At 41.2% G+C, this 13,579-nt stretch overlaps 1 protein-coding gene across 5 annotated transcripts in view; it reads left to right on the forward strand.

Moving 5' to 3' along the window:
- The window catches only part of PTPN5 (protein tyrosine phosphatase, non-receptor type 5), an 82,889-nt gene extending 70,936 nt beyond the window's left edge, over nucleotides 1-11,953 (forward strand). For all 5 annotated transcript variants that reach the window (XM_017813557.1, XM_017813526.1, XM_017813531.1 and 2 more), the window contains 3 exons: nucleotides 3,020-3,180; nucleotides 5,906-6,019; nucleotides 9,854-11,953. In XM_017813557.1, coding sequence (XP_017669046.1) covers nucleotides 3,020-3,180; nucleotides 5,906-6,019; nucleotides 9,854-9,947 — 369 coding nt within the window. In that variant the 3' untranslated portion in view covers nucleotides 9,948-11,953. The remainder of the gene's footprint in view (nucleotides 1-3,019; nucleotides 3,181-5,905; nucleotides 6,020-9,853) is intronic.
- The last annotated feature ends 1,626 nt before the right edge of the window (nucleotides 11,954-13,579 follow it).

Genomic DNA, 13,579 nt, shown 5'->3' on the forward strand with positions numbered 1-13,579 from the left:
AATGAAGCCGAGCCTCCTGTTGCCCAGCTCCCTTGTTCCTACCTTTGTGCCATCTCTCCCATATTCCCTCACAAGCATTTATATGACTGTGTGGTAAGCCAAAGGGGGAAACCAATAAATCCATCTGAAAATTAATCAATCTCAAGAAAGTAAAAAGATTTAACTTGATCACTTTCCCAGTCTAAGTCACTGTGAAGCTGTGCAAAAGCTCTGTCAACCAAAGAGAAGGATGGAAAATGGCACAGTCACAGAGCACTCTTAACATTCAGTCTCTGACAGTCATAGGGAGGGACTTGGGAATATAGATGACAGAAACTATTTTCAGATTTTTGTGCCTTGTTCTTTAGAAGAGCCAAATTCGTCTTTTTTTTTTCCCCCTCCCCTCTTCAACTCAGACAGCGCTGTGTTGAAGGAAGGGTTGTGGAAGATAACATTTCTGTTCCTGGACCTTTTGAAAACATTTATTTAGCCCTGTGCCAGCTGGCTTATGTAATGGCTGTAGGCTAAGGCCAGTTGCCTGATCACCATGTTACTATTTTGCACCTTTAGAAATCAGACAGAAGGATCACTTTGAACACACAAAATCAGAAGCGCACAGTGCTACTTGGCACTCGGAAAAGGAAATGGCATATTTGCTATTTCATAGCCATGCTGAGACAGAGAATCAGAATTTGTGTCTCTCAAAAAGCCATGGACTGCAGCTAGAGACAATTCCAACCTTCCATAGAGTCTCTGAATTTCTCACAGTGTCTAAGAGAAGAGTAGAATTGACAGGAAACTGATGTAAGTCTGTCTGTCAGAAGAGATAGAAAAATAAGCTCCCATCTCTCTCCCTCATCTATTTATCTAGCTATCAGAGACAGAGATATGGCTCCTGGCTCTCTGTCTGTCAAATACATTATGAAAGCAATTATGTCACAAGCACAGCTCTGGCTTTGCTGAATGAATCTGTCAAAAGGGAACAGACTGCCTGGAGTGTTTTGCACATGGCTCTTGGCACTAAAAGAGCAGAATACTTTAGGAGGGAGGATATTTTTTTTTTTAAAGAAGTACACTGAAGTGCAGACATGATATTTGAAGTCCAGACTTCTATGTTGTGTGGCTTCCAATATGGATCTCTCCATTAACATTCACATAATGGTTGGGTTGGAAGGGACCACTAAAGATCATCTGGTTCAAGCCCCCTGCTAAAGCAGGTTCACCTAGAGCAGATTGCATGGGATTTTGTCCAGGTGAGTTCTGAATATCTTTCGAGAAAGAGACTCCACAACTTCTCTGGGCAGCTTGTTTCAGTGCTCTGTCACCCAAAAAAGGTTTTCCTCATGTTCAGATGGAACTTCCTGTGTTTCAGATTGTGCCTGTTGCCCCTTATCCTGTTGTTGGGCACTACTGAAAAGAGTCTGGCTCCACCCTTCTAACACCCTCCCTTCAGATATTTATAGACATCAATAAGGTCCCCTCTCAGTCATCTCTTCTCTAGGCTAAACAGGCCCAGCTCCCTCAGCCTTTCCTTAGCAGTGGGGTGCTCCAGCGCCCTAATCATCTTTGTGACCTTCCACTGGACCCTCTCCAGTAGTGTCTTGTCTCCCTTGAACTGAGGAGCCCAGAACTGGACACAGCACTCCAGGTGAGACTTCACTGAGGCTGAATAGAGGGGCAGGGTCAACCCCCATGACCCTCTGTCAATGCTCTTCCTAATCCACCTTAGGATACCCTTGGCCTTCTTGGTCCCAAGGGCACACTGCTGGCTCATCAACACATTGTCGTCCACCAGGACCCCCAGGTCCTTCCCCACAGAGCTGCTTCCCAGCAGGTCAGTCCCCAGCCTGTGCTGGTGCAAGGGATTATTCCTCCCCAGGTGAAGGACCCTGTACTTGCCTGTGTTGAACTTCATCAAGTTTCTCTCCACCCAACTCTCCAGCCTGTCCAGGTGTCACAGAATGGCAGCACAGCCTTCTGGTGTATCAGCCACTCCTCTCGGTTTTGTATCACCAGCAAACATGCTGAGGGTACACTCTGTCCCTTCATCCAGGTCATTGAGGAGTAAAATGAACACTACTGGACCCAGTGCTGACCTTTGGGGAACAATGCTAGCTGCAGGCCTCCAGCTGAATCTTCAACACTGTTCACAACCCTCTGAGCTCTGCTGTTCAGTCAGTTCTCAATCCACATCAGTGTCGACTCATCTAACCCGTGCTTCCTGAGCTTACCTATGGGAATGTTATGGGAGAAAGTGTCAAAAGTCACTGTCCCCTCATCTGTCCACTGCTGTCCTTTCATCTACCCAGACAGTCACACCATCACAGAAAGCTGTCAGATTGGTCAAGCATGATTACCCCTCAGTAAATCGATGTTGGATACTCCAGATAACCTTCTTTTCCTCCTCATGTTTAGAGGTGACATCCAGGGTGAACTATTCAATCACCTTTCTGGGGATGGAGCTGAGGCTGACTGGCCTGTAGCTCCCTGGGTCCTCTTTGCCCTTTTTTAAGATTGGGGTGACACCCCTTTTGCTTTATTTCTTACCCAGAAGGATGCACCGATCTTGAGCTTTGAGGAAGTGATCCTTGAATATTAACCAGCTGTATTGGACCTCCCATCTTCTAGGGCTCTAACCCAGGGGATTCCTCCAGTTAATTTCTTGAAGAAAGCAAAGTTAGCTCTCCTAAAGTTCAGTCTTGTAATCCTACTTACTACCCTTGCTTCTTCCGAGCAGGATCCTGAATTCTATCCTATCTTGGTCACTGCAACCAAGGCTGCCCCCAACCTTCATGTGCCCAACCAGTCCCTCTCTGCTAATACAAGGTCCAGCAGCACACCTCTCCTCTTTGACTCTTCCACCACCTGTATCAAAAAGTGCTCTGCAGCAATCTCCTGGATTGCGTGCATCCAGCTGTGTTGTCTTTCCAGCAGATTGATTCAGTCATCTCACTCTGAAACGGAAGGCCATGTTTCAGTATCAATTTACAACGAGAAGTTCTTTTAAAACTTTGTGGTGTTTGTCTTAACTGGATTGCAGAAAGGAGAAGAAGTCAGAAACCTGAAACATTACTGGTACACATCTTGGCCAGACCAGAAGACACCAGATCAAGCCCCTCCTCTGTTACAGCTAGTACTGGAAGTGGAAGAGGCCATGCAGAGTGCAGAGGAGAAGAATGCCCCAGTGATTGTTCACTGCAGGTAAATAAATGTTGTACATAAATTTAAGGGCTTCTTTTCATGGCATAGTGCAGATACTATCATGTAGGCCATAAGTCAGACATTGGAGATCTTGTCCAACTGCTTCTGAAATATGCTTGGAACTTCAAATACTTAATGACAATAGTTGTCTATTACCCAATGTCGCGTTCAGATACAGATTGAGATGAACACAGAAGCTGGTGGAGGCTCAGTTACCTGTAAGAATGCCTTCATTTCATTTTCCTTACCAGTATTACATGCTTTTAATGATCTTTAAAGGGCCAAGTTTGCAAAGATTGACATAGTTTTGATGAAATTGAGTAGGAAGACACATGCAAGCAGAAAAATAAAAATATTAAACTTTAAACTTCAAACCCCCTTTTTGTAGATTCCTCCTTTGCTTAAAAAAAAAAAAAAAATCATTATTAGGCCAAAGACAATAATTTAAGTATAGCACATAAATGAAACAGTGACAAATCAGCAAAGCTGATTGCAGCAAGTACTAACCAACAGTCAGGAAATTTATGCAATTGATAGTAAAACTGAAGTATCAGTAAAAAGCCCTGGCAAAGATGAAAACTTCTTGTATGGAAGGAACAAAATCCTTACAGTGGTTTGAAGCCTGATGAGAAAATTGTAATTATCAATCAGAGCAGAATAAAAATAGATGAAGATAGATACTTCTGTCTTCAGAAAGAAGTAGGATGATGTACTTAGCACTTGTGATGAAGTATGTTCTTCTGCACTGCTAACTAGGGAGTGTGTTAAGCAACGACTGCTGACCATCATTAAATCAGCTATGCTGAATGATTTCCATCCAAGGTTATTTAAAAAAGTTGGTTCACAGACTCTAAACCATTAAAGTTTAGTATAGTTGAATGTAGTTCTCGGAAAATTTGAGAAGTTCCAGAAGTCTAAAAGCAAGTCCTGTTTTGCCAGTGCTTAGAAAGGTTAAATGTGATTACTTGGAAACTGCAAGTCAATTGTCAAAGCAGTTATTTCAGGTAAATAGCAGAAAGACTGATAAGAGGTGCAGTTATCTTGCCAGGGTAATCTTCCATAATTTCAATAAAATATATTTTGCCAAATAGATTTTTTTAACGAATTTTACTTCATTTTGCATAACGTTTTCTAGGAAACAGCAGATGGTTGCTCTCCAAAATCCATAGTAAATGGGTATTATACAATGAGAATGTTTTTAAAGAGCCTGTTGACATGAATTATTGGTTAGCCTGGTGTCATCAAAAATCCTTCTATAGGCTAATATGGAGTAAACACTAGTAAAAAGTTTGTATGATACCACATGTGCAGTTTTTCTGCCTATGTTTTTAAACAGATGTTAACAAATTGGGAAGAGTTCAGACAAAAATAAGAAATGTTTTTTAAGAACATTCCCCTTTGCCCTTGGAAATCTGTGACTGTATAAGAGCTCCTTGAAGCATTATGGTATTTGCTGCAGGTGAAGCTGCTGGTCACCATGTCACTCTTTCTGTGCGTATTTTTTTGTCCTCTTGTAAGGTTCATCCTCAGGACAAAGTAATAATATGGAGAGAAATGGGGTACTTTTATTTGAAAAAAACTACTAGGAGGCATGGTGAAAGAATTATAAAGTATTTTATGTGGATAATGTGCCACTCTTGTGCAGTCTTGGAGGGATTATGACCTTGTCTGGGCCACTGAGAGACCTGCAGCTTCCCCTGGGACAAGTGCTGTCCCAGTGCTGTTTGCTTTATCTAAAAATGGGTGTTTTTTTCTTTCTTTGCAAAACGCTCTGGAATCTGTATGTCAGGAGCTCTGGCTCTGTGCTGTGGTCTGTTTGGTTACGGGCAACTAGAAGATGAAGGACTTTGTGAGCAGCAGTGAACCATGAATTCCACTGTTTCTTGTACATTTGTTGCCAGTGGTTTTGCATTATGACTTTCTCACAATGTAAATGAAAGCAGGATTTCTTGTAGTTGTGTCAAGTAATTATTCCTGAGTGTGCTCACTTAATTATTTCACGGATAAGAAGGGCTTCCAGCATTTGCTGCTAGTTTATTAGGTGATAAGAAGAATTCACAGCTTCTGTAGCACTGTGCCTTTGAGAATAAATTCAATTCTGGTCATTAACCAAGGACTGAATCAGATACAAAGCAGTTCAGGAAAGACAAACACATTTCTTTATTAGCGAATTTGTTGTATCCTGCTCTAATTCAGATAATTACTAGATTGTAGATCTGATCAGCAAATGGCATCACACTTACTATATTGCTGCTAGCTCTAATAATTTAACCAAGGGTTACATTTTTTTATGCACTTGTGAATGAAAATAACTTTCAAAGAACCTTTAGAATTAAGAATGTCAAAGCAAAATTTACCTTCAAAGTAAGGGTTGCTGTCAAACCAAATCTAACTAAGAAATACAGTTTAATTGCTTTTTTTCAATGGTTCAATGGCAGGTTCAACAACATATTGGGTCAAGTGATATCTAATAGTCCATTTTTAGCACTGTATGTGCAATGTTCACCCTTTTGCTATGAGTGGCTCACACTTAATCGTGTTATCCCACTGAAGTTAGTATGTTTTCCTAGTTTGGGCTTTCTGTCTGGTAGCGCTCACCTGGCAAAGGTCGGAGGGGCAAAAAAGATAATGGGGTTTGTACTGGTTTAATGGTACTTGTTTAGCAAGGAAGTTCCAAAGTCATTCTGACATCTCCACCACCTCTCTTTGCTTTTCCCTTCCTCAGTGCAGGCATCGGGAGGACTGGCTGCTTTATTGCAACCAGTGTGTGCTGTAAACAGCTGAAGAATGAGGGCATAGTTGACATATTGCGAACAGCCTGCCAGTTACGGTTAGACAGGTAAGAAAGCCTGTTTCCTTTCCAGAAAAATAAGAAGAAAAATGGTAACATTTCCCTCTATTTAAAGAGAAACAAACGGGAAGAGGAGAAAAACAAAGGCAAGTGGAGGTCAAGAGAGAATGTCCTTGAAGGAAGTTTTCATGTTCTAAACTGTTCTGACTTGTAATCTTTGCCTATTTTATGAACAGTAAACCTAATGAACACCCATAGAACTGAGCTAGACTCACAGCTGGCATCAAAATCTACATAGCTGCCCATCTCCATGCAGCAAGGGATGGCCTTTTACTAGCTGAGAAGTTAGCCCCATATTCATACAGAAACAAAGGCTCAAAGATCTGCTGTACAGATCTGCTGTACAGATCTCTGCTACTCTGTTCAGAGCCATGGATCACGACTTTCCTCCCAGGTAGAGTAAATAAAACTGGTCTCACATACTGGGAGCTGTGAGCCATGTTGGGAGAGACATTGCTTGGAGAGGGAGACAATCTGGAGTGTTTGGAGACATATGAAAGGAGCTGTGAAAATTTCCACAAATTCAATGGTTTCCAGTTAAGCATTTCTTAACACACCACCTTGAGTTTGATTATGAAGTAAACAGACTTGAATTTTGCACCAGAGATGTTATTTTTCCTCTCCCACTGGTTTCAAGTGCCATCAAAACATGTCTCAGTGCTCTCTCTAATGATAATGATAAATGTAGTCGGGGGAAGAGATGTCACGAAAAACATACCAAAGATTTTTCTGAGGGGAAAAAAAGAACCTCAACCCCACGCTGAACTTTATTTCAGAGGAGAAATTATGCTCAGTGGGAGGGAGAAAATGAAATGCTTGCTGCCCTGCTGAGGCTCTGATAGACAAGGACCTGCAGGGGCTTAGAGATTTGGCTATTTCAATGGATTTCAGACCAGACAAGGAAAGGCTTCTTGAGAAAAAGAAAACCAGAATATGAATAGTGAATGCTGATCATCCACAGACCAATGAAATATCTGTCTGGATGTGAAATATCTTGTGTCTGTGACTAATGTTACAGAGGAAAATAGCCATACAAATGAAGGTTGAAGATGCCTGCTTACAAATGAGTGTGATACAGAAAGCCAATTAAAAATACAAGGGGGAGGCAGAGGGGAACTGGCAGTCATTTTTAGAGGCTGAAGAAGGGAAATAACACTTACAGGACACCACCGAGGGAAAGAAAGACTGCAGGAACCTCTGTAGCTGTCACATACCTCTCAGGAGTGGGATGGGATGGGATGGGATGGGATGGGATGGGATGGGATGGGATGGGATGGGATGGGATGGGATGGGATGGGATGGGATAGGAAAAAGCTGTTTAAATGTTATGGGCTAAAATACTCCAGACAGAAAGCATATCACCATCCTTCCTACTGAATAGCATGATTTCTTCAAGGACTGAAAAATGGGGCTCGTAGTCTCTTGGAAGTCATGATGCCATCCACTCTCATTTTAACTAAACCCCCGCAAAAACTCCATGTGACTTCAAAAGTAGCATGAGATGATGAGACAGTGTCTAAGCAGCTACAGGAAGGAAGACTGCCTGTGTCTCCTTCTCTTGCCTGGTCATTGCTGGCTAGAGAAAACAGGGTGAATGGGAAGGAGTCACCAGGTACACAGGGAAAGAGGATTGCATGCAGGCCTGAGTAGATGTGTAAAGGAAATGCCCCTCACTGCTTCACACACGAGTACAGAGGTTGACATTAGCCCTAAGAATCTCCTCTGACGTTGCCATGGGTGGGAAGAGAACAAATGTTTCTTTCCCTTCATTCTCTCACAGATCCCTCGTAAAAATCCTGTGCACTGGACTTTGTATCAGTGGCCAACAGCTGATCCTAAAATAACCTATTATGACTAAGGAGAGGAAGTAATCATTCCTGCATCCTTCCCACAGTGCTGAGAGACATTTGCTGTCATTGCCCACAAAGCAACTCAGATTTGAAAGGTTTCTGTGGCAAAAAGGGGTGAAAATATAATTTGTCTATTCTGTGCCAAAGCCTGGACAGCAAGCACATGTCATGGCATGCATATGTGTGGGAAGGGAGGAAGCCATCACATAGCAGGGAATCAGATAAAAAGGAAAATAATTTCCTGTGGTCTGAAATTCAATGACCACCTTAGTGCCTGTGTTGCTACAACTTCAGGGTGCAACCCCACTGTTAATGGAATTGCTTGGGAATTAATTGTCAGATATGACTAACGTTCCTCGTGTGTCACAGACTGACGTAGATGTATTTCAGTTCTCTGTGCAGCACAGAGGGACTCGGAAATAGATCAACTGTGAGCTTGTATTAAGTAGAGCAGGTGGGGGGGAGATGCTCAGCTAGGAAATATATTTTTTGGAAACACAGTGGGTGTTTTTCACCTTTGCTAATTGATGAGAGTTGGAGTGTGAGTCCCTGCCCTTCCCTGCTCATTGTTATTTCAAGGAGTGGCTTAACAAAATAAGTGCAAGAGGCTGGAGGAGAATGTTGTCTTGCCCACTCAGCTCCCCCTTACTTCTATGGTTACTGTGTAACCCATAATTGTGAAGCTGGACCCCATAGAAAACGCAGTTCCCAAGGAGAGTGTCTGCTATCCATTTGGCTCAGAGGAAGGAACTTTCATTAATTTCCTCTGGTGAAGGTTTCTAAGGGAATGCACCACTTAGGCACTTCCTCAGACTGACACTGACACGGTGTGGTTGGCTCTGCTCACCCGCAGGTTCCCATGTTGCTCCACCCCACTGGTCATTTCAGCCTCCTTTTGGCACAGTGCCCCCAGGATCTGTGCTACAGCACCAGTGCTGGCACAATTCTGCATACACTTTTTGTGAGTTTGAACCATGGGTTTCAATTGTTTTCTAATGCATTACCAAGAGGTCATATCACCTTTGATGGGATATTCTTGGCAGAATTTTAAATGTTTATTAAATCTGCTTAAAATTAACAACTTCATCCTGATTATTTTTGTTCATTTCTTTCTCCCCCTGTAGTGCCCATGTGTTGCTTAATACGCTATTTGCAGAAACACACAGGTTAATGATACATGGAAAATCATACTGGTTTTGCTTCTGCTTGCACTTCCTTTCAGGTTTGCAGTTTTAAACAGTAAAAGCTGAAAAACAAACTGAACCAAAATAGATTACTGTGCTGGGAGTCTTTTCCTATCAAGGTGTGCACCAACAGTCAACTCAGCTACAAATCTGAGTAACTTTTCTAAAGTTACATTGTCTGTTCCAAAATCCTGCTAGCCATCCCTAGGGCTCCCTGGTGAACTTGCCAAAAACATGATGTGGGATGGCACAGAGGGAAGAATCCTCGTTGCAGAATGAGAAATTTGTATCAGTTGTCTGGGCTGGGCTGGCCTGGCCTAGCTCTCTATAGTCCCAAATTCAGTCCCTAGTACAGCTGTGAAGTCTTGGATAAGCTACTTCCCCTCTTTATTTCCCCTGCTCCCATCTATCTCTCTAGAGCTTTAGGATGGGGATTGCTTTTCACGGTGTTTAAAGTGGTTATTGGAGTACAGGTGCTCAGGTAATATGAATGTAAATGACGATGATGTTGCCTTATGGGATGAAGGCCTCTGACAAGGAAAATGAACATAAAGCCCATTCCTGTTCTCTCTGCCTTGTGTTCCTAGCTTAACAGAGACTTTTAAAATGGAGCTCCAGGTCAGACTGCAAGCTGGTTGCAAGCAAGGGGCACTCCTCACTCATTTCAGGAAGCGTTGGAATAGACCTTTGATTTGGTGCACAAGCTTTATGTTAGCTGTGCTATTTCCTCGTGTGCTTGCATGTAATAGGACTGCTATTTCCCTCCCCTTTTTTTCTTTCCTTTTCAGGGGAGGAATGATCCAGACTTGTGAACAGTATCAATTTGTCCATCATGTCATGAGCTTGTATGGAAAACAGCTTTCTAGAACAGCAGAAGAATAAGTATCCATTATATTCCTAAAGGCTAAAGCCAAGAGAACTTTTGACTGCATTCAGATATATTTCAGATCTGATACAAGACACATGGTAACCTGGCTGTCTTAGCTGGAAAGATATATTATTTTACTTTGATATTGCTTTTATGCTCTTGTTTGCATTGACATTTAAGAGCTGAGGTACACCTTGTCTTAAACTATGTGACAGGACATAATCTTCACCAAAAAAGGCTTATTTATACTGTAAATAACAATAGTAGCTTCATTTGTTACAAAAGCAAGAAAAAAAATCAGAAAAAAATCCACTGTCTTCAGTTTGCTACTTTTTAAAAGATCATTGCTAATATATCCAAATACAGTGTGAAACTTTTCAAATTGTCATGCTGAAATGTGCCGTATGTTGACTAAGCTTGAAAGTAACTTTTTGCCTCTTTCTGATTGTTTTTACATATAAAATTACCGAATACTGTGTATATCGTAAACTTTCTGAGCCTCTGCATTGAAAGATTCAAGTAGATTCACATTGAAATGATGTTTCGCACATCATGTTTGCTTGTTTATTTTTTCTAAAGCAGTCCACCACCAGTGTTATCAGTACTAAAGGGGAAAAAATATTTCAGTTATGCGAGTCAAATTCTTACCTTGAATTCTTACCAGCACTGTACCCCAGTACCATGACAGTTGGCTGAATATGAGACAAATAGTAGAAATAAATCTGAACATAAATTCTTCACGCTTTACCTTTTCTTTGTCAATATTTTGGCATTTCAGTCATCTGGCAAACAGATTTGATTTTTACAAATAGTTTCTATTTTTACACTGTCAGACCACAATCCGAATACAATTTCCCCTGAAATCTGAGATTCAGAATCAGGTGAGGAGTTTTGTGAGTTCGTATTTATTAAAAATCTAATAATAAAATCACTTGTAATCTATGAATTTAAACTTCTTTCAAAGCTTTGAAGGTGACTAGGTGCCCAGTGCTTATTAAAATTAATGCAAATTCTATAGGCACCTTTAAAAAAAAAATCAGTCTGAACTTGTTGGCTGCTTTTTTGATAAATTTGCCCTCAAACCAAATTCAGACAATCATTAGCCCATTCTAACCACTAGTCCAGCAGTGTTTCCTTTTCAGTAATACAGCCTGCTGCCCAGGTTTTTCATTCTAGAACTCAATCAGGCTGTGAAGACTGTATTTTGTGTTTAATGCTTACAGGTAAGCACGTGTTTAAGTGCTTCATTAAGAGCAGAGAAAAATGGAGGTATGCAGGATCCTTGACATGAAAGATGAGTGTTTTATGAATAGAAGCTGTAATGACCTACTAAAAATATTTTTGTTTCTCTTTATTGTAACAATAACCAAAACCCACTGCTCATATTAGTGCAGGAGATTCTGCGAATTTACTGCACTTCCTAATCAGGAGAAGGTAAAGCAGCTTTCAGAACAATAAGGGCTGATCCTGCTCCCACTGATGTTTTGCCATTGACGTCAGCAGGTGCAGGGTAGGGCCCGAAATGTTATGCCTACAACTTCTTCACTGTGGGGAAAGTTTCCCATTGTTTCAGTACACATCTTTGTGTTTATTCTGTATCCATGAACCTGTAAAAATCCTGTCTGCAGGGTTTGCATGAACGTGTGGCAAAATGTGTTATCTTTAAACCTCTTGATTTTATTGCTGTATTTAAAATATTTCCTTCAGTGAGAAGCTAGCAGGAAGAACTGGCATTCTTTTTTAAAATACTGGTGGTAGTCATTAAATAGAGCAATAAACTTAAGCTTTTGAGCATAACATGACTGTTAGTTTTATGTAAATCTTGATAGCTATATTCTCCCCACTGCTACTGATTTCTTCAAAGGGGTAACACTATTCCATCTAAGCGCTCCTTAGAAACAACAAAATCACCACTGATGTTCTAAATAACGTTGTAAGTGGAACTCCTTATAAATGTTTTCAACTGTTCAGTGCCCTTCAGTGTCAAAACTGGCTCAATGAATAAAATTACTTGTTCTGTCATCAGCTTCCCATGCATCTGCTAAAGAATATTTGTGGATGATTTATAGGAGTGTGCATATAGGAGCTAAGTTCAATGTGTAAGTTGCCTCCTGCACAAGGAGACTTTCTAGAGGAGAATAGCTTTATGGCAAATGAGGTATGAAGAGCTCTAAGACACTGACCTTGAGATCCTTGCACAGATCCTCAGCAGGTGTTAGTTGGCAGTGCTTCACTGACTTAAGTAGAAGCGAACAATTTATACTGATGAAGGAAATCCAGCCTGATGTCCACTCCCATTCTACATGTGTGGAATGCCCCGAGAGAGTGTTAATTGATAAAATTGGGCTGTTTTGCATCAATTCACTGCTACAAAGCACATGTCAGCCTAGTTGCACAGTCTGGTTAGGAGGGTTGCACTGCTGCCATCTTGTACCAGGCAAGAGCATACCACTTGTCAGGATCAAAATATTCAAATGCCTCTTGAAACGTTATTTTGTCTGATAGATTTGGAGCTAATCCTCCTATTTGCTCTTCGGCCTTATTATAATTAACATATTTCCATCTCTTTTTTTCTTTACTGTTTTTTAAATAGAATTTGAGGTCTGAAGGACCTTTTATCAGCTGTTCTGATATCTTCTGACAGCAGAGGTAGTCTTAAGAAGCGCTTAAGATTAGCAGAAAGGAGCTCTGGCCGTGCACAAGCACTTGAGATGAGTGGGGCTGCTGCTTCTGTAATCAGTATGTTTGAAACCGAGCTGACAATAGGAACTGAGCTAAGCTATGTCTCCTGCTAGACTTGTCTTTTTACTGGACATTCTTTCTCTGTTAAATGAAAATTCCAAGCATACATCATCCATCCTCTCCAGCTCACTGTCCAGGCCTCTGTGAACTGAAGACTACAGCACTAATACCTACAACACAGTTGTTTCCCAGAGAACTGAATTCCTCTCTGCAGGTAGGTAAGCATATAACAAACATGAGATGGTTTTATTTAGAACCAACTGTGATGTCTTCTGTTTCATAAGCTTTTTCACACTTTGTGAACTGGGCAGACCCCAGCTCAATGCCCTGCTTTTTTGCTGTTCATTTGGTCATTGGTCATCACACTTAAGCAGTTTTATTGTCTTGTTTATACTTCTGTCATGGTAACAGACTAATGGCACATTCCATGCTTTTGTAGGTAGTCTGAGATCAGCAGATAGCAAAGTTATGTAAAAACAAAAACTTAGATGCACTTGAGCATAAGACCTGTCCCCAGATGAAGTACATTTCACTCTCTGAAGGATCAAGATAAAGATGACTTGGTCAAATTATTCTGAAATGTGAACTACCCAGCAGTCATATAGAGTAGAGAGCTGCATTCCTTGCAAGAGTTTCAAAAGTATCTGTTTATTCTGGACTTTTCCTCTGTAATTAATCTACTTTGAAAAATCTTAACCTGTGAATTTGCAGTTGCAAAATGAGCTTGAGAATGAAGACATCACCAAACAGGACCTTGCTTCCTGTCACTTCCCTGCTGTCTCTTCAGTGGAGAAATCGTGCAGCTTGCACATCGGTGGCCTTAGAAAGTGTATGTCTGTTGGTTGTGAGTTGGCAGGTTTTAGAAGTGGACCTGAACTATTATGTTTTCATGTGCTCTTTCTCT

This window comes from Lepidothrix coronata, unplaced genomic scaffold (genome assembly GCF_001604755.1).
Source record: "Lepidothrix coronata isolate B3197 unplaced genomic scaffold, Lepidothrix_coronata-1.0 Scaffold1, whole genome shotgun sequence".
NCBI classification, from domain to species: Eukaryota; Metazoa; Chordata; class Aves; order Passeriformes; family Pipridae; genus Lepidothrix; species Lepidothrix coronata.